General features: G+C 33.6%; 1 protein-coding gene and 1 long non-coding RNA gene across 3 annotated transcripts; one reads left to right on the top strand and one right to left on the bottom strand.

Annotated features, from left to right (window-relative positions):
* Positions 1-1,050: 1,050 nt before the first annotated feature.
* On the bottom strand, positions 1,051-5,984 carry LOC100872596 (uncharacterized). The gene is made up of 3 exons (XR_015295149.1): positions 5,680-5,984; positions 1,598-2,125; positions 1,051-1,355 (listed from the first exon to the last, which is right to left on the bottom strand). It is a non-coding gene; the product is annotated as an uncharacterized LOC100872596 (long non-coding RNA).
* Positions 5,985-6,238: 254 nt separating this feature from the next.
* LOC100872481 (uncharacterized) lies at positions 6,239-19,591 on the top strand. Of its 2 annotated transcripts, XM_003691440.4 has the most exons (3): positions 6,239-7,131; positions 12,214-12,484; positions 14,580-19,591. In XM_003691440.4, the coding sequence occupies exons 1-3, from the start codon at positions 6,800-6,802 to the stop codon at positions 14,655-14,657; spliced, it is 681 nt and encodes a 226-aa protein (XP_003691488.2). In that variant the 5' UTR covers positions 6,239-6,799; the 3' UTR covers positions 14,658-19,591. The 2 variants fall into 2 exon arrangements, with proteins under 2 accessions (XP_003691488.2, XP_012338912.2); XM_012483458.3 differs by lacking the exon at positions 14,580-19,591 and having other exon boundaries at positions 6,572-7,131; positions 12,214-13,209.
* The last annotated feature ends 87 nt before the right edge of the window (positions 19,592-19,678 follow it).

Genomic DNA, 19,678 nt, shown 5'->3' with positions numbered 1-19,678 from the left:
TTTTATTTCACAAACTCTAATCTCTAATTTTCCATTAAAAAAAGAAACAAATAATATCATCATAGCTGGATTATTAAAATAAAATTTGTTCAAGCATTATTATATCAATTTTCAACTATGTCAATTAAAAAAAAAAAGAAACAACTCAATGTTATCAATGAACCTTTTCGAAACATCAAAAATCTGTTCTAATCTGAAAAAATCATCTTGCCAAAAACGAGGAACGATACGAATCGATCATCTCTCATTTTATATTTATCTTTCATCGTTTCGAAAAAAAAAACTCCTTTGACGCGGTATAACAAGTAGTTACGCACGATGATTATTCCCACACGTGTCAAGATTGACGTCATTGATCTCACGACATGTGCGACAGTTGAGAACACGCTTGCAGGTCGTTGACGACGATGACGACCGGTCCGTGACTTTTGTGCCGCGGCACGAGCGTCAACATGGCGTTTATCATCGGGAAACGATATAGCGAGCGCAAGATGGCGATTGCGACCGTTTGCACTCGTGCGTTCGAGCCAACGGAGGCAATCATCCGAAGTTTACCCTACATATTCAATTTAGATCGTTAGTTCGCGCTGGATTGCGCGTTTATTGCATGCATTACGATTTTATTACATAGGAGGGAGAGGAGTCTTTCCTATGGTGTATATACTCGACACGGAGTGAAACGCTGTGCGGGTGTTTTGCACTTTTGGAAATTAATTTTTAATTTTTCGACATTTTACTTTGGAGATGAGAAACTTTTTATCTTCGTTTAAATATTCGATATTTCTAAAGAGGTATGATAAACGAAAAATCTTTTTTTATTTTTTTCAGATTTTGACATAAATAGATAACGAAGGTTTGTGCAAATTAATATTTTTGAGAACTGGTCAAGAGAAATGTGAAATCGGAGTGAAAATTTGTTTGATTTTATATACATATTTGATTATTATTATTTTTTTTAATATTATTCATCGATGAATATTGGATCTTATTTTAGTAAGGAAAGGAAATGTAAAATTTTGAAAAATTTCGATTATTTGAGAAGAGTTAAAATTTTTGGGAGTAACTTAATCTCGTTACGAATTTATTTGAAAAATAATGAGGAACCATTAATATCGTTAAGGTCTGGCTTATTATTCGGCGAACCTTGTACTTGTTTACAATTCTTCTTTACAATCGTGTTGCGTCCCATTTGCCACTGATATTTTTCACATCCTCTGGATCAAGGCCGGATGAATTGAGACGCAGAAAGAATAACTAGGAAAGAATTTTATATGAAGGAGAAGTAAATATTTCCCATCAAATCGTAAACTTGCTTAGAGAACTTCAATCGTTGATAGTACTTCTTCCAGTGTTATCTAGAATTTATAATAACTAATCAATCCTCGTCACTAAACTTCACTCTCAGAAAATTCAAATATTCCACGATTTATCTAAATTATAAATAGACCTCAAACAAACTAGATCTCATCTATTATATTTACCACTTAAACCATTTACATTAAATTGCAATGAAATATAATAGTCATGATCAAAAAAAAAATGCAAATAAAGCCATCAAAATGTTATTTCTCAATGAATTCAACAAACAAATACTTACCTATCCCTAAACGTATATACTCTTGCTTTATTAAAACCATATTTTCAAAACTCCAATCCATATACCACACACTAAACAATATTCCAATATATACACTCTGTTGAAACATTATTCCTAAATATCCGTTCAAATTTAAAATTGCGAAAAATTCAAATATGAATAAAATCGATGCGAGTATTCGTGCTATCAGTAGTAGAGCCAAGTGGCTGGTCAGCCCGAAATTACATACGCACCTCGATCTTCACTCCTCATCGATTTTCACGTGTGATAAAACGGTTGTTCGAGGCGCTCGAGCTTTCCTTCTCGTGATTCGTGCATATACAAGCAGATCCTCCACTAGTGCATGCTCGTCCTCGTTCGATCGGATACGGCCTCAGAGGCGGCTTTATCGCCCCCCCGCGAGCCACGTAGCCCCGATTTCAAAGTGCAGTCAACAGCAATGTGCACGTGATTCCAGCCCAGAATCGGACCTAGATTCGGCCACAGCTGCACGCCCGTCTTCCCGCCACTATCCCCCTGTCCAGTTTCCTAGGGAAAAATAGAGCTAGTGGAAAACAGATAGACAGCGAATGATGGACAGCGCATACGATACTGTCTGGAACGCGCTCGAACTTAACCCCGTTCTCGACGCTCCCAGGAAGCAAGTCTAGACATGAGAGATTATTGTGCAAATACTGTTGTGCTCGTCAATTTGTTTGGGAATATTATTGGATGGTTTTGATTATTCAGGAGGAGTTTCGACAGGGTTTTGGATTGAGAAAGTGAAATTGAATTTTTTGACGAGTGTATATTCGGTGTTGAAAGATGGTGGAAACATTTTTGAGAATATTTTTAGTGTAGTTTATTTGGGTAATTTAAACGAATTCTTTTGGACGATCTAGTTTTTTCTAATGTAATATAGCTAAGAATATTTTTTTTAAATTTAGTTTAATCAAACATGAAATTATAAAATTGTGCGAGATAAATACAGCAAAATTAAATTACACTTATCAATTGAATGGTGATTTAGAATTTTTTTTTTATAAAATGTCAATGGAACAATAGATATAATTATTGTGATTAAAGCAATAATTATCATGATTGTGTATAATTTTTGCAACTCGTGGAAAACACTTGAATTTGCATTTCAATGCAGAATGATTTATGTAATATGCATTTTGCAGTCGAGAAAAAATGTAAAATAATTTATGCTATTGAAGTGATTTTTGAGCATACGAGGCAATACTATATAATAAAAAATCAACGCTAATGTAGCAATAAAAATTCTTATCACAGATAAAATTAGCCTCTGTCTGATGGTTTTGAAAGAACTAAAAAACTTCGCGTGTAAGAAATTATCTGCTCCCGTTCTAAAGATATATTCATCAAAAAATTCCATCATTGAAGAAGGTAACAACCCTTCGAATAATTTATCTAAAATTATCCAATCATCCTATAATTCGTTTAATTCTCAGTCAAATTTAATTTTAATTTAAAATTTTTCTAAAATCGAATTCTTTCAATAATTCAAAATTAAAATTGAAAGTTTTTAGATATTTAAGAAAAAGAGAATATCTGTAAAATATCTTCAGGCCATTAGGTTATGTTAAGTTACTTTGAACATTATCATTAATCGTATAACTCTTTCTAATTTCTGAATAATGAAAAAAAGAAAAAAATTATCTGAAGTGAAAAAGAAAATTTCGAATCTCGTATCTAAAATTATTATTATTAAGTATATTTTAGAAATATTTATAATAATATAACATTATAATTATCTATGATACAATATCATTAAGGTAATATTATCATAAATTACGATAATGTATCACGACGATTGCAAAAGCATTCGAATCTTCTTTCTTCACGATCATATATCATTTTCGTACGATAATAACCCACAATAAAAAAAAAAAGAGAGTTTCACGTCATCACTCTAATCGATACGCGAATTCCTACCTATCTACGTAACGAAACGATAAATCGACACCATACGCGCCTCGGATATCATCGCGAAAATCCAAAGAATTCCTTTATAAATTGCTATCACGCGCAGATAAAGTGCACTATAACACGACACGTGGAGAAACTTGCTGACCACCGCACTAATTGAACATGATGACGAAGACTTGACCATGTCGAACATCGATACTTCACGATGATTTCAACGTGGAAAATCACGATAAATAACCAACAAACAATGGAAAACAAAGGCATCAGATTTGTGGCAAAATTTATCTCGTTTCCTTGTTTAGACAAAAGACGATATGTTGGACTTATTGTTACTACAAACGCAAATATACTTATATATTTTGTATAAAAATGGATCGAGTGAGTTTATAAACGTTGATATGCACGATTCGATTAACGAAAATATGGCACGTGAGAAAGATTATCGTGACAGAAAGATAAAACAAAAAAAAAAATAATAAATAAAATGACGTCATTGAGGAGTTTGTAAACGTTGATATGCACGATTTGATTCACGTAAAATGAGTCATGGTATATGCATATTAAATATATATATGTATGTATGCTGTTATTTTTATAAAAGTTTAGATGGAATACTATGATAAGTTATTTTTACTTCATTTACAATCATGAATTTAAATGACTGTTAAATTTTGAATTGCGAAAATTCAATTCGAGAAAAAGAGAAAACATAAATCTGATCATAAAAGAATACTAAACGCTATTACAATATTTGCGAATATATTCAGCGTAACGTAATAAAAGAAATGTTAGTCATCGTATTTTTTCTTGCGGTTTTCTTCTATAAATAGATGAATAATGTATTCCTATACCAGCTTAGAAACGAGATTCATGAACAGGTATGGAATTCGTTCAAAAAAGATAGCAAGGGCGCAGCCATGGAAATAGTAAAACTGATAGCCTGTACTGTTCTGCCTATCCCGTGTCTAATACCAGTAATACAATAAACATAGATGAAGTATCGATGTACGAGGTTCGCGAAACCCGTTACACGAGTTTATAAATAACCAACATTTTGCGTAACCAAACAGGAAAGTGATCAGAAATAAAGGAGACGAGAAGAAACCACGACCAAAATTCATCAAACGATCGGTTCATCTTCCGTCTCCATCATTTCGAGAGATGAACGATCATGATCTAAAATCGATCGTTTAACTTAAGAATGTAAAAAAAAAAAAAAGGAAAAATCATCCCGGACGCGTTTCGATTACACTTACGCGAAGAGAAATCGATACGAGTGCTGACGACCCGTAAATTGACACCGTCCATAACCAACGTTCTCGTTATTGCAGTTTTATACCAATCGATTTAAAGAAAGAGAGAGAGAGAGAGAGAGAGAAAAAGAACGGAATTGCTGTGTAAAACAAAACATTATCGTTCCATTCCAAAAAACTGCACTCAAAGCAAAAAATCACAGAGAAATTTACGTAAATCGTAATCTCTGATTCTTGAACACGATGTTCTTCATTTTTTAAATTTACAACTAATTTTCTATTTAAAAAAAATACGAAGAAAGAATGATTCCATATTCTAGTCATAATCCTGTAAATAAAAAGATCAAATATACAATATATCCTGCTAATAATAATAAAAAAAATACCGATTTTCTATTTTTCATTTATCATCCTTCGAACTTCTATTAATTCAGACGGGGAAAAAAAAGAAAGAAAAAATAAACGAATACCGATGAAAGCTTAACGAATTCATATTTACACATCACGACGCTCGATCAAACATCGCCCTCGATTGAAATAAAAACGAAATAATATCTCTTGTACGGAAACGTCACCTTTTAAATAGCGAGCGGAAACCTCGGCCTCTGCTATCTGCCGGTCTGTTTTCACCCCCCGTACTAGCTTTCTATTCATAGAAACGTTGAACGATCTCTCGATGATAGCCGGACGATAATCGGAATTAGTGCGATCGTCGGAAAGAAACGAGGGTAGGAGGTCGATCGGAACGTCTCCCCCCACCGTCTATCTCCTCGAAAATACGATTTATCGTCTCGGTACGAAATAAAGCGCGATTAATTACGAACGATCTCAACCCCCGTATTGTCTTTACACTTACAGACTCGAGGAGGGGGGGCACGCGTACGCACGTCTACTCACGCGTTCCTCACTCTCGTCCACGTATAAACTTTCGTCCACCACCGTCCATCATCTGCGTGACCGTGTGAAAAAATTCGAAATACACACTGCCACCATTACACGTAAAAATTACGACGTAAATTACAACGTTCGACGATTCTCTCTCTCTTTTTCTCTTCCCCCTCTCTTTCCCCTTCCTCCTCATTCGAGACGAGGTTGTATATCCCCCCTTCCCTCTCTCTCTGGGGATAATTAAATTCAGCTTAAGAAGAAGAGAAGAAGAATGAGAAAAGAACGGTCGGTTTCCAACAACTCGATTCGATTCCTTCCTTCGTCCGAAGAAACGTGACAGGGATCGACGTCTCGCTCCATCGACCCCTTCTCTCCATCTAACTGTGGATCACACACGAGGCCGTGTACCACCAGCAGCCCGCCATGACCTCCCCCTTCCCTGTATAATCCCGCTCCGACTCTCCGCCACCTACTCCGTGGCTGATCGCTTTTCCCCTCTCTCGTGCGTCTCCTTATCGTTCCACTCCTCTAATCCGTGAAATCTGGAACAAGAACCGCGTGGCGAGGCGAGCCGGTACCAGTGGCACCGAGGAACTCGGTACCAACGGAGGTCTCATCTTCGGGAAACGAGAACCCGCGCGCTCCCGATCTCACCATAAAGTGCGCGTATATAAAACCGATCCTGACCACCTGGAACACCTAGTTTATCGTAACACGGTGTCGGGTACGCATCGTTCCCAATTCGTCGCTCGGACGATCCTTTCTGAATCTTCGAATCATTTTAAAAAAAAAAAAACAAAACTTATGGTTTCGATCGAATCATATCTCGTCGAAGAGTATAATATCACGGATAAAAATAGGTTGGCAAAGTTATTAAAAGATCGGAAGGTAATATCAAAAGTTCACGAGGAATATTGAATCGGGTGTGTGTGTGTATATATATATATACATACATATACATATATATATATATATATACACATATACAAATATATATATATATATATGGTTGGAGAAGTGGAAGGAACGACACGTGTCGCTGTGTTGCTATAGTGAATCGGTATCAGTCTGGTTCACGAAAACGTTCAGTGTACGTTACGCACGAAAATTGATCGTTATCGACGACACAATGCCACGAAGCGGTTTCAAAACGGCCATGTTCAGGCCGAGCAGGGCCAGGACGATAGTCCTGGTCGGTTTGGTGTTGCTCACGCTTCTCGACGCCGTGAACGGCATACCGTACAAGAGATCGTTGCTCAGGCTGTGCTCGAAAAGTCTCAGCGACGCCCTGTACCTCGCGTGCAAGGGTCGTGGATACAACGAGCCGTTTTCGTACAGCGGCGAGGATGATCCTATGGATGTGGGGCCCGGCCTCGCGGAGGAGTGTTGCTACCATCAGTGCAGCTATGCTCAGCTTGAACAATACTGCAAACCGGATAACGCCAGCTCCGTGGACGCCGTGTGAGTGGATGTTAGTTTCTTCTGTTTTCTTTTAATATTTTTTTCCCACCCTTCAACGCTGCAACGACATTTGCTTCTCTTTTTGCTGTCCATTTTTGTATTCGCTTTCTTTGCTTCCTCTGTTACATATATTATATGGGAATGATACTTTTTCTTGGAATTGATCTTGATCGTAAGGTTTGTTGTGGTTGAGCAATTTGGTGATTTCGGATGGATGAGGAGTTTTTAGTTTAAATAGGGAAATTTTAAATAGTTGAAAGTGAAAGTTGAAATGATAATGTTAGTAGGCTAGTATGATAATGGGTATGATAGATTGTATCTCGTAAGATTGTTTGTTTCAATTGATTTTCTTTTCTAGTTATCAATGTTATGGAATGTTGAGAATGATTGAAAATTAGATTATTAATAACAGTGATAACTTGAGATCTGTATCTGTTAATCTTCTGTAGTAGAGTAGAATTTTATGGGTCAAACTGAAAACTCACTCGAGAAGACGCGGTTTCATTAATAGTTCTAGTGAAATTGAGGGGTCAACATTATTCCTAGTTGCCAATTATGGTCGCTTACCTCTGACTTCGTTAATCTTTCCAATAATACCTCGGATGAGCCTTGACGATCAATCTTAAACGGAGGTGTTTAACATTCATCTCGACGATCAATTTCTTCTCTGTCTCGAGGATGCCGGAAATCATCGACTTCGTGGAATTCTAATCGATTTAATTGTTAAATTGGCCTGTTTAACTGCTGAATATTCCATTATGCAAAGTTTTTTTTTCTCTCTCTCGCAACAACCTCCAATCCGCCTTGGGTTTTTTCCAGTGATTTCGGCTGCAATTATCGGGTTCGAGATTAATTTCCCACCGGCCTCGTTACAACAATTCCAAGTTCGAAATAGCTTCTACGACTCGATCGCTTCTTTTATCCTTCTTATTTATTCATATATCACGCTTATTTTTATTTCTCTTGCAAGCGCTCGTTTATCGAATTATTTATAACACAAGGAAGTTGTTTTCGCGGAGATCGTCTTGCACGGCGAGACTATGTTAATAAAAATATTGACTTTCAATATTCAACGTTATATTTTTCTGTCAAACGTGATTTACTTTTTCATCGTACAAAGATACATACGACGATTGTTTAAATTTTATTTAAAATTTTCCACGTGCTTTTTTTTTAATATTCGAAAATCTGTTTTTAACTCTGATTGATCTAATATAGTCACAAATATTGACTATAACCCAGATACGTATTTAAAATGATGGTCCAAATTGTTTAACCTAATTTTAAAGCCTTTATTTAGATCTTTGAAATTTCGATCTTGATAAAATCTAACGCATCCATCAACAGTCAACACTGAGAAGATTCAAATAATTAGAATTGATTCAAATCACTGGCAAATTCTTGCCAAAATCTACAAACTAGAACTAACAAACGATCAATATATCATCTTCAGCTGTTTGATTTTTTTCAAATGCTTTTGAAAATTTGTTCAGAAAAAAATAAATTTCCAAATCATTGATCAAAACAAACAGCTTCTTTTAAATCTTTACGAAACTTTGAAAAAAGATCAATCGATCAATCAAGATAAGAGAGAGAGAGAGCTTTCAATTCATATTCATCAACTATCCTAGTTAAGTTCGCAAAAGAATCGTCAAAAATAAATCCAACCAATCCAAGATTGATCGACAGAGCATAATAGCATCCAAAGCTGCACCCATACCGTTCAATCAATATCCATCAGTTATTGGCTCAGTTCCGATCGGTGCAACAAAATCATCTATTTACCCGCGTTCCATTGGGAACACGAGTTTCCAATCAACGAGTTGTTATTCTTTCGTTCTCCACGATAGAATTCATCTCGTTGGACTTTACCATGTCGATAGTAGGTGGCTCGCGAAGCTGTAGTTATTAACCGGCCGGTTCAATTGTCGCCGAGAAGCAGAAAGAGAGGAAAAAAGAGAGAAAAAAAGAGAGAGAAGAGCACGAGAGAGCAGCTCATTATCAGCCGCTCCACGATAATCTCTGTCGCTTTTCCTAAAGTTCACGGTTGCGTGAAGTGGCATGGCGCCAGGAAGGTTAGTCCGAAGTACTAGGACGATCAAACTGACGCTATCTGTTTCGTAGCTCGATTCTACAGTTTTTCAATTTTTTTTTCTTTTTTTCAATCCTCTTTTCTCGTCCCAGAGATGGACAAGCGGATCTCGTTCTTTATGACTCTTCAAAATCTTTTTCTTCTTATACTCGTTCTTATTCTTGGAGAACTTCTTTTCATCTTTCTTTCTTTTCTTTTTCTGCACAATCTTCTTTCTTAGTTGTCTTGCTCATCATCTTCTTATACTTCAAAATCTTCTCTCTCTGTATCTTCTTTTTCTCAGTCAAGATCCTCTTTGACCCTTTTTCTTCTTCCTTTTTTAAAGGTCTGATGGATTCTGACAGGATCTTCCTTTATTTTCTCTCTCTCTCTCTTTCTTTCTCTCCCTTTCTCTCTCTTTCTTTTATTCTTCAAAATCTTCTCCTCGTTCTTTTTTAAGAATCTCTTTCAAGAATCTCTTCTTGTTTTTCTTCTTTGAAATATTTTTCTTCTTCTTCTCTTCCTTATTCTTTTTCTCCCTCTTTCAAAGATCGAATGCGCAAGCGCACAACATTCAGCTCCATTATCGATTTCGCGCTTCTTGTTTACCAAAGATACACAGAAACACGTGAATCGAATATTTTCAAGCGTGGCCAAATATGAAATATCAACTGTCGTTTTGATTAATGATACATGCTGGTTCCTTGAACACGAGAGATTTTTAATAATGATGCATTCGTTTTTTTTCTTTCCGTTTTGAAAGATGATCGCGTTATGTCTCTCATTCTGTTAAATTTAATGTAGGTAGTATATCATTGTAAAAAGAAAAAAGAATTTTTCTGAATCAAGAAAATTACTCGAAACCCTTTTTTATTTATTTATTTTCTTTTAAAAATAATTAAATTCTGACCATACGAATTCATTCTACATTAATTGTTTAATAATGATGTATAGAATATGAAAAAAATGAAAATTATGTTTTTATTTTTCGTTTTAATATTTTTATTTATGAATCTTAAAGAGAAAGCTTCAAAATAGTATTTTTCACTATGCTACTTAAAATTGAAAGTAATATTGTCTATCCCTGTTACTAATTTTTCAATAACAATTAACAATTAGTAATGAATGTTTAATGCTTTTATTTATTATTGGAATAATACATTATCTTGCTATCATCAACGATATATTAAATCAATAAAATTAATCAAGCTACATGAATCATATTCTTAAGAGAAGAAAAAAATGTTTATTAATACAAGAACATGATGACATTAAAAACGTAATTAAGCTAAAAAAAAATAATAACATTGATATTACAAACAATTTACAAAGTAACAGAAATATTACTGTGCATGAATTATATCGACTGTGAACTTCTGTGAACGTATAAAAACGTCCTTCATAACTACTTACCAACTTATATTAATGTAATTAAGAGTTTATCTCAATACGTTACATCATGTTGCAATTTTCAACTGTCTTATTTTTACATAATATTTATATCATCGTGTAGTATCTTTTTAACATATGTAATTCATTATCTGACATGGCTGTTAACCTCTTACATCCACTTCTATTTTCTACTTAGCTTAAAAGTTTATTTTTAATATTTACTCTGAAATAAATAACCATAATTTCTTACCACTTATAGAAATGTGTAGAATATTCTAGAAATCGATTGTTTCCTCTTCTATCATTATCTTCTACCGTTCTTTTTTCTACGATGTTTGCAAATGAATGATTATATCTTAGGTAAGACTTAATATTAAATCCAATGATTGCTACATGTGTCTTCCAATGTATTTATTCTTTTGAAATAATGTTTCCATGTCTCATTTTATATTGCACAATCGACTTCATCAGTGCCTCTTCATACATCTGACGAGGAACATCAATTATGATTAAGAATCTCTTCAGTTGTCCCGAAGGAATGTATATTCTTGCTGTCTAGACACGTACGCAATAATCTTGCGATGAATAATTTCTTGCTTTAACAATCATATGCTTTAAAAAAAAAATGTAATTATGGCCTGGACTGAAAGTAGAGGGAAAAAAAAAATTAAAAATTACTCGTTGCCATCAACGATGAACAAGAATAATTGCAGTTTTCCGTATAAATATTCCTCGAACTTCAATAATGCTTTAATGAGTGGCCTCTAACAAACCTTGTTGCATTCATTATTCTCTTCACAAATATTTTACTGTCTACATTCTTCCACTTCCTTTCTCTGTCTCTTTCTCTCATTACCTTTTTTTTCTTTTTCTTTTTTTATTAATATATTGAATGAGTAAAATAAGTGTATCCAAGAGGGAAGAAAATAAATGATCTTGCATAATGTTTCTACTCTTTCTTGTAATTAACCTTTCCGTTATTAAAGATGTCTGTCTACGGCCAGACATTGAACAAGTCTTTTTTTTTTTTTTATATACCATCATAGATTTTATAATTAGAAACTCAATCTATGTTTCTACATTATTATACTCGTCTATTTCATTTCTCATTAAGAAAGTTATTATCTACATTTAAATGTGTAAGTTAATTTGTCGTCTTTTTAAAGAAAATAATGCAGATAATTTTTCTTCGAAATTTCTATATTGAATTAAATTCCTAAAAATTTAATAATTTTTATCAACAATTCTATAATTCTGATTAAAAAAAAATCAAATACGAAGTTTTTAGAATATTGCTACGACATATACAATATTTTTCAAAAATTCGTCGATATATTTTCAACATTAAATCTATTCAACGGAACAATAATACCTTAACATAATAATAAAGACAAGTATTTCGATACAACAATGAAAGATTCAAATATATACACCAATCAATTCTATGCATGCGCTTTCAACGCACGAAACTTTCATTCGAGACAGACGAACAGACGCTCCATCGAACAAAATACACATCGCTTTCGCTTGTATCTCATATGCGTCTTCAAAATCAACAACAAAATCAAACCTACCCTCATCTTCATTATTCGCCATTTTTGTTTCCGTTTATTTTATAGAAAGAGTCCGGTCTGGATAAAATACCCGTACCTGTCCACGAGGTCGGCAGCCTCGTCGTCGTCGGAAGAGAGATCGAGGTCGGACATCGGCTACGTCCACGGTACAATCAAGTGCAGGATCCATGGATCGAAGGGGGCACGAAAGAAGGGGGCTAACACGGACCGTGACGACGACGCCGGCGGCTGCGATGGGAGAAACTCGATGAGGAGGCATCGAACCGGCCATTGCGGTTGCAGGCATCGACGACAGAGGCGTCGTCGTCCTGGCAAGGTGTCTATCATCGTCCAATTAATCCCTCATCATTTCTTTTTCCTCCTCCTACTCCTCCTCCTTCATTCTCTTACTTATTCAAATTTTTATCCTCGTGATATCTTATTATTGGATCACTCGAGTTCTGGTGACATGCTGCTGACGTGTTATTAAGACACTTCTCGATTTTTTTCGACGAAACGTAAAATTTTTCGAATCATTTAATTCTCGACGTGTGGGGAGATCCACGATATTGCGGAGTCCCTGTGAGGGGTCGATATGTTCCGTCCAATAAATCCATCCGTGTATTTTCTTCTTCTTTTTTTTTCTTTTTTTTTTTTTCTTTTTTTCGTTACTTAGGAATAGTTTAGGATTTTTATAAATCGATTTTTGTGATATTTTATGGGATTGTGTGGATCTTTTAGTTATAATAACTGTGATTCTTTGTGAGGTTTCTTTGTGAGATACTTTATCTTGTGATTGTTTGTAAGATCGTTGATGGAATTCCTTAGTTTGTAATCATTATGATTCTTTGTAAGACATTTTTGATGGAATTCTTTTTTGTTGTAATGCCTAACTGTGATTCTTCGTGAGATTCTTATGGGATCATTTAAGTATAATTGTTTAAATTTTTATTATATATATATCTTAATTATATTATTTAAATTTTTAATCTATGAATATACATATATATTTTACAAATATTTATTGTGGAATAAAAATAAAAAAGAATAATAAATAAAAAATAGAAATTGAACATCATTTATACATGTGAACCAGTCGATGCACAAATACCTATGACTTTTCATTCAAATAATAAAAGTTTATTTATAAATAGTGATATAAAAGAAAATTTATATTTTTCATGAACAAATATATCTTTTCTTCGAGATGCAGAAATATGTTGAGATCGAAGAATTCATTTCTACGAGATATCCAAGTCACCTTATCGACTATTAGAAACAGCTGCTGACCTAAGATAGTCATCGTGACCTGAACTCTAACAAAGCTCCTAAACACGTGGATTTAAATAGCATTAGGCACAGATCTCTAAATGTTAAGAGTTATATCTATGTTTAATTTTTATACGACATTATACGAAAAATGATTGATAATAAAAATGAATTGAATTTTGGTACTTTAGAGATTTGGTAAAGAGATTTATTAGATATAAAAAGATTGAAGCTTAATATTTATGAGTTAAAAAGAAAAAAAATATTGGCATTTGAAATATTTAGTTGTTTTTGTTTGTTATAGAAAAGGAATATGAACAATTTTGATTTTTTACGGAAGAGTTGATTACAGCGAACAATTAAATTGCTCGAAAATTTTATAATAAATTATATTTCGATAGGAATAAAATTTTAATATTTTAATATTCATGATATTAAAATTTTACCATATGGTATTTTCATCGAAATTATGATGTTAGTTTAATCTACCATGATTGAAATTTGTTTTATCGGAAATTTTTTTAATTAATCTACATAACATAAATATATTTTTTTCCGAGATAAATATGGTTCGGTGGAATCAGCAGTTTTATAATAAGTCAACAGTTTTATAATAAACGTTTCCATAGTGTCGGTGAATTATCTTCGTCGAACTATTAGAGAAATTAAACGAGATCCAATAATAAGTAAACAAAGACGATAAGGGATCAGATCAGGCACTTTTAATTGCGTTTGCATAGCTAATTGTAAGTGCAATCTGCGGTTGCATTCATTCTCGAGCTCATTTCGCGATTTCATTATCTTGAAACTTTTTTTTTTTTTTCTAAATTATTATTTCGCAAATGGAATAAACATATAATATTGACGATACGCTGAATATCATGAATATCACGCGATACTTTCCAAGTATTCTTGATTGAAAAAAATGTTTATTTCTCTTTTTAATTTTAAATTTCATTGATGAAAGATCCCTTATCGAACTAAACATAATTGCGTTTAAACATCATTCTGTTCCATTAAAATATTTTATAAATGTTTGATCACATTGAAAGATATTTTCGAAACAAGTATCGAACGACAGAGAGGAAATAATTTTTTTTAAAGAAACAGAATGAGAAAAATTAACAGAAGATAGATAAAAATTCTCTTTTCTCACGTTCCAGATGTTAGACAAGACAGGCGTGAAAACATCAAGGCACGAAACGTTAAAATTGCCGGTGTCATCGAACAAAAGCGAATAATTTCTTCGAAACGTATGGAAAAAAAAAATGAAAAACGAAGGAGAGGAAAAGAATACATCCTAAGCGGCGCCATTTTGCCGCGTCTCAGCATCGAACTCTCTGTTCTTACCTCTTCCTTCCTTCATTCGTGCACACTTATCAGAAATAATCGAAGTGACCACGAGTTTAAAAGTCAACGACAAAATCGTAACGAACAAAGAGAGTAGATTAAATATAGAAAAAAAAAGAAAAAAAAAGAAACAAAAAAGAACGAAAAGAAAGAAACGAAAGGAAAAGAAAAAAACCGATGGAGAAAAAAAGAAGAAATGCATGAGAAACTCGAACGTAATTTGGAAAAAGAGAGCGTGAAAATCAGTAAGAAGATGTCTAGTCCCATAAAACAGTGATAAATTTGGTCGTGGTATTTTCTCGAGTCAAAGGAAAAGAGATTTTTAAGAGACGAGAGTGAGAAATAATAAGTCGTTCGATCGTCCTCCCTTCGAATCCACGACGTGAATTGTCGGGAAATTTATTGCTCTTATCTGTATATAAATTAAATTTCGACAAATTTTTCCACCCGAATCAAATATTTTAAGTCTAAATCTAAAGAAAGAATATGAATATGAATATGATAAAAAAAGAAAAAAAAAGAAAAGAAAAAATGGAAAAATGGAAAAAAAAAATCATGGATTTCTCGTACATGGATCGTCGCATTGCTTCAAGAACGACATCTCTGCTTGAGTGACGCGGAGGATTTCGGAATAAATTGCACGAATAAATTTGTGACTCAATAAAAAAAAAAATGGAGAAGCTGTACACGTATACGTTCGAAATGATCCCGGGCCAACACGCACGCGATCTTCTAAAGAAAGACTTAAATCCAGTGTTATAACACGTCTAATCTAATACTGTTAAGCGTATGTATATATATATGTATATATATATATATATATATATATGTATATATGTATATATATATATATACATATATACCTTTTTTGCTCGATTTTTCGTTTTATTATTATTATTATTATTATTATTATTATTTCTTTTTTTCTTTTTTTTAACGAGATATAAATGTGAAATTTAGATTTAGTTTCGAAGATATTCTATATTTTTTCTTTTTTTTTTTATCTCTTTTCGTTTTTCTCGCACGATTGTCGGCCACTTTCAACTCCCTTGTCGAACAATGATCTCACTAGTATTAGAGCTAAGGAATTTTCTAAGTTTAATAAATTAGTGCTGAACGAACTAGTCACTAAGGACGACGGCGAGAGGTAGCTGGCAATCGAGGGAAAAGTGAGAAATAATCATGAAGTAGTTTTCAATCAAAAAATTTCCACGAAAACGATAAAAATCGAGTAATGATTCTGACTTTTTTTTTCTTTTTTTTTTTTTTTTTGGATAAAATCCATTGGCGAAAAATTTAGTGTCTGGTTTATAAGAAAACGGATTTTAATAGAAATCGATTTTTTTTTTTTAAATCTATTTTTTTACATTTCTAAATTTTTCAGCCTGGATAATATGCTATTCTTCGTTTTTCCCACGAAAAGATTTGAAACAGAAGATTTCTAAATTAAATTGGAAACCTTCTCGAGGCAAAATTGAACGATTTTAAGACAGCCATTATAATTACTTCGAAATTTACTTTCGTTACATTCGTTATTCGTTACAAAGCGCACATTATTAATATAGAAATTTCAAAAGAACAATATTCAGACTGCTTTTCAATCGAATGACCTAAAAAGGAAGCGCAATTGCTCTTTACAACCGAACACAAATAAGCAGATGCATATAAACGGATATACCAGCGATAGAACATTGCCGTGCCGTTTAACACCATTCAATTTTGCCTCGTACTGTATAGTGAGATACTCGAGGCACACTCGAGTGGTGCATAATGATCGAGGATCGCGAACCACCAGATGTGTTTAAACGTCATTCGCTTAGTTTTTCAATTAGTTAATTTATTTCATTCGACCCTCGATACATTCGAGTGTGCCGTTTTAAATTCCGCTGTTATGCGTAGCGAGTAGTGTATGCAAATTAGTGAGATATCGGAAGAAGTATAAGTAAGAATCTTAATAAATATTCTAGAATGATAATTATTAACCCTGCCATGCTCTTTCGATCATTTTTTGAGATTCAGTCGTATTTTTCTATCTATATTGATGAATTAGGAATACGAAAAAATCATAGTTATCCATTTTTATTTCTTATTCAAAATACTTCAAATTCGACTTTTCGTGAAAATTCGTAGATAAAAATTTGAAAAAGAGCTCGTAGCAGAGTTAATAAAATTTTTTTTTTCTTTGTCAAAGTTCGAAGAAAATATTAAAAATATTAGATAATTTTCTTTACAATTATTATTATTTATTACACAATGCAATAAGAATGTTAAGAGTATCTTATTCATTATACTTCTTCCATCAAGTATTCATATTTCACGAGCATTTTATGTATATAGCTTTCATTTATTCGTCACACATACTCATACACGCACACACACAAATCATAATCGACGTTTCATTGTAAATAATTTGTATGTCGCCATGGGTCCTGTGTAACGAGGAACGATTTATTTATATCAATCGAATAGCTACTTGTTCGCGAAGTCTTCCTTCCTGTTCAGACGCGTCGACCATAAGAGATCGCGATTCAAACGGGACACGTGGCGGGTTCTTGCGTAACCGGATTGCAGATAGCGATGGGATCGATTTTCGTTGTCGATATACATGGAAATTTTTTCCCAGTTCAATCTGTCAGAATTTGCATGGAAATATTGGAAAGAATTAACTTGACACACTCTTTTTCTCGACTTTTTCCCCGGAGGTGACAATTGATATTTCAATAAGGGTAATTCAATAATGATAATATTTACATTGGTTAAAAAAAAGTGAGATTTATCTCTGCGATTGATTAAACTTCATCGTTATTTTCAAATATTTTTCGAAATTGAGAAAGAATGGAGATATATCTAGTAGAAAGTTCTTCTTTTCTGAATATTTAATAATAGTGGTGGATATTCATAACGGTCAGAGATATTTAATTTTGGATTTCTTATTTGTTACGTAAAAGTTGAAGATAATTTATCGCCTACTGTCTACTGTTCCTTCTCTCCCTCTTTCTGCCTTCACACATTTTGAAAGCCGCTCCGACAATGATATATTTCACTTGCTTGTACCATCATAATTCATTGTCATTTCTGTCTGCCTATTCTTTGGTCTCTGATTTTTCTTTCGTATTTAGTTCACCGCCTTAACCCTCAACATATTATTAGTGAATTTTGAATTTCGAATTTATAATCGCGTAATCCCTTTTGCTCTTTGATAGAGAAATTATTATGATATATTTCAACTTCTTGAATATTGAAGAAGAAAATTATCTTCAAAATGTCTATACTTATGTCATTTGTCATCATAATGTCTTTTCTTCACAAACTTTAAACAAATTAATTGATGATATTGTTGTAATTCTAATTAATCATTTAATCACTCCAAGTATCAACAACATTTTCCTCTTTTAAAACAAGTTTAATGATTGTCATTTGTTGAGACTCGAAAGGATGAATCATCATTTTACTTATTATTTGCTCTCGTAATATAAAAGAGTGAAACTATCATTAAGATAGACATTAAAAAATCTAAAAGTGCATTTTGGTGCATCTTCTGACAGATTGGACTATTAACAGATCACGTTGTGTCAACGTGTCGGACATGCTACTCGTGCACAAAGAGCGAGAACAAGCATTGCTTCTCCTCGTCTTTCTACTCAATAGAAATCCACGAGAGATCGGTCTTTATTAGGCGATTTCGTGATCTTTGTTCGGTACACGTGCTTCTTTAAAATTAAAAATCATTCTTGGTTCAACACGCTTCGTTCTCGTTACTTGTAGGGAGAAAAAATATAAATTGCGTTCCCTGAAGTTATAAAAATTTTCAAAAATTTGAAAATATAAAATCAAAAATACGAGTTAGATTTTAATATCATAGCAACGATATAATTTAAATTACTTATTGAACCAATGTAATCAATATCTTGATATCGACATGATATCGACAATCCAAATCAATCTTATAAAAATTAATATCTCTCCATCTTTAACGCCGTGTCAAGATATAAATATTCACCCTATGGGAAAATGCAAAACTCTGACTTACACGTGTTCTTTCTTCAACGATCCTTCAGATCAATCAGAAATGAAATCCGAAATAGAATTCGTAAAGTAATAAAGCTGCACACACCGATTAAACATTGATTTGCACACATGTGTAACGTGTCGTTTCTTGAAGAATTTTCTAAACGGCTCCAAAAATACGATCCCCGAAAGAGGTATGCAAGAACACATAACGTCATTCGAAAACGCAGAAATAAATTTTACGATTTTTCGCAAAATTTGAAAAAAAGAGAAGAATAAAACGAGAGCGAGAGAGAGACAGAGAGAGAATATAAAACTTTGCAAAATCGTACGTAAACGAAAGAAACGACATTTTCGCGCAAAACGAATATTTTTCGATATTTTTCCACGTTCGATCCCATCACTATCTGAACACTGTCCATTATTCCGTCAGCCATTAACCGCTGCACACGGTTCGCTTGTAAATTGGATGATAGTAGCAAACCCACTACGGGACATCGTCTCTCTTTCTCTCTCTCTCTCTCTCTCACTCTCTCCCTCGCGATTCTTCGTGCGAGTGCACTTTCGGCCCGAAGTGCCGCGGATGATACGGTATCCGATGCTCGAAGCGTGCGAGCGTGAAGATCGTCTGATTTCCGATTGATGATCTCGAGAACTCACCCTGTATCCCTTTATCACGTTCATTAAGAACGCGAATTATCGACCTCGAGATTGGAGAAAAATGAAACATGTATTAAATAAATCGCGTTGAATGGCTTGTACATAGAGGCGATAATGTATTAATTTTGATGTAAATAAAATGATTATTTGTAAGGTATGCTTTAGCTCGAGATTATTTTTTCCTTCGAGATTCCATCGATCCTTTCGATCGAATTATGATAACGATACGAATTTTAGGGATCAC

The sequence above is a fragment of the Apis florea genome, unplaced genomic scaffold, assembly GCF_048593485.1.
Source record: "Apis florea isolate Af1SG1 unplaced genomic scaffold, ASM4859348v1 contig_2201_pilon, whole genome shotgun sequence".
NCBI classification, from domain to species: domain Eukaryota; kingdom Metazoa; phylum Arthropoda; class Insecta; order Hymenoptera; family Apidae; genus Apis; species Apis florea.
Note: the sequence above shows the minus strand (reverse complement) of the source record. Positions and strands in the feature narration are given on the sequence as shown.

Coding starts and splice junctions, on each gene's coding strand:
- LOC100872481 (XM_012483458.3), top strand. CDS start 6,800: ATGCCACGAAGCGGTTTCAAAACGGCCATGTTCAGGCCGAGCAGGGCC. Junction 7,132..12,213: donor GCCAGCTCCGTGGACGCCGT/GTGAGTGGATGT, acceptor TTTATTTTATAG/AAAGAGTCCGGTCTGGATAA.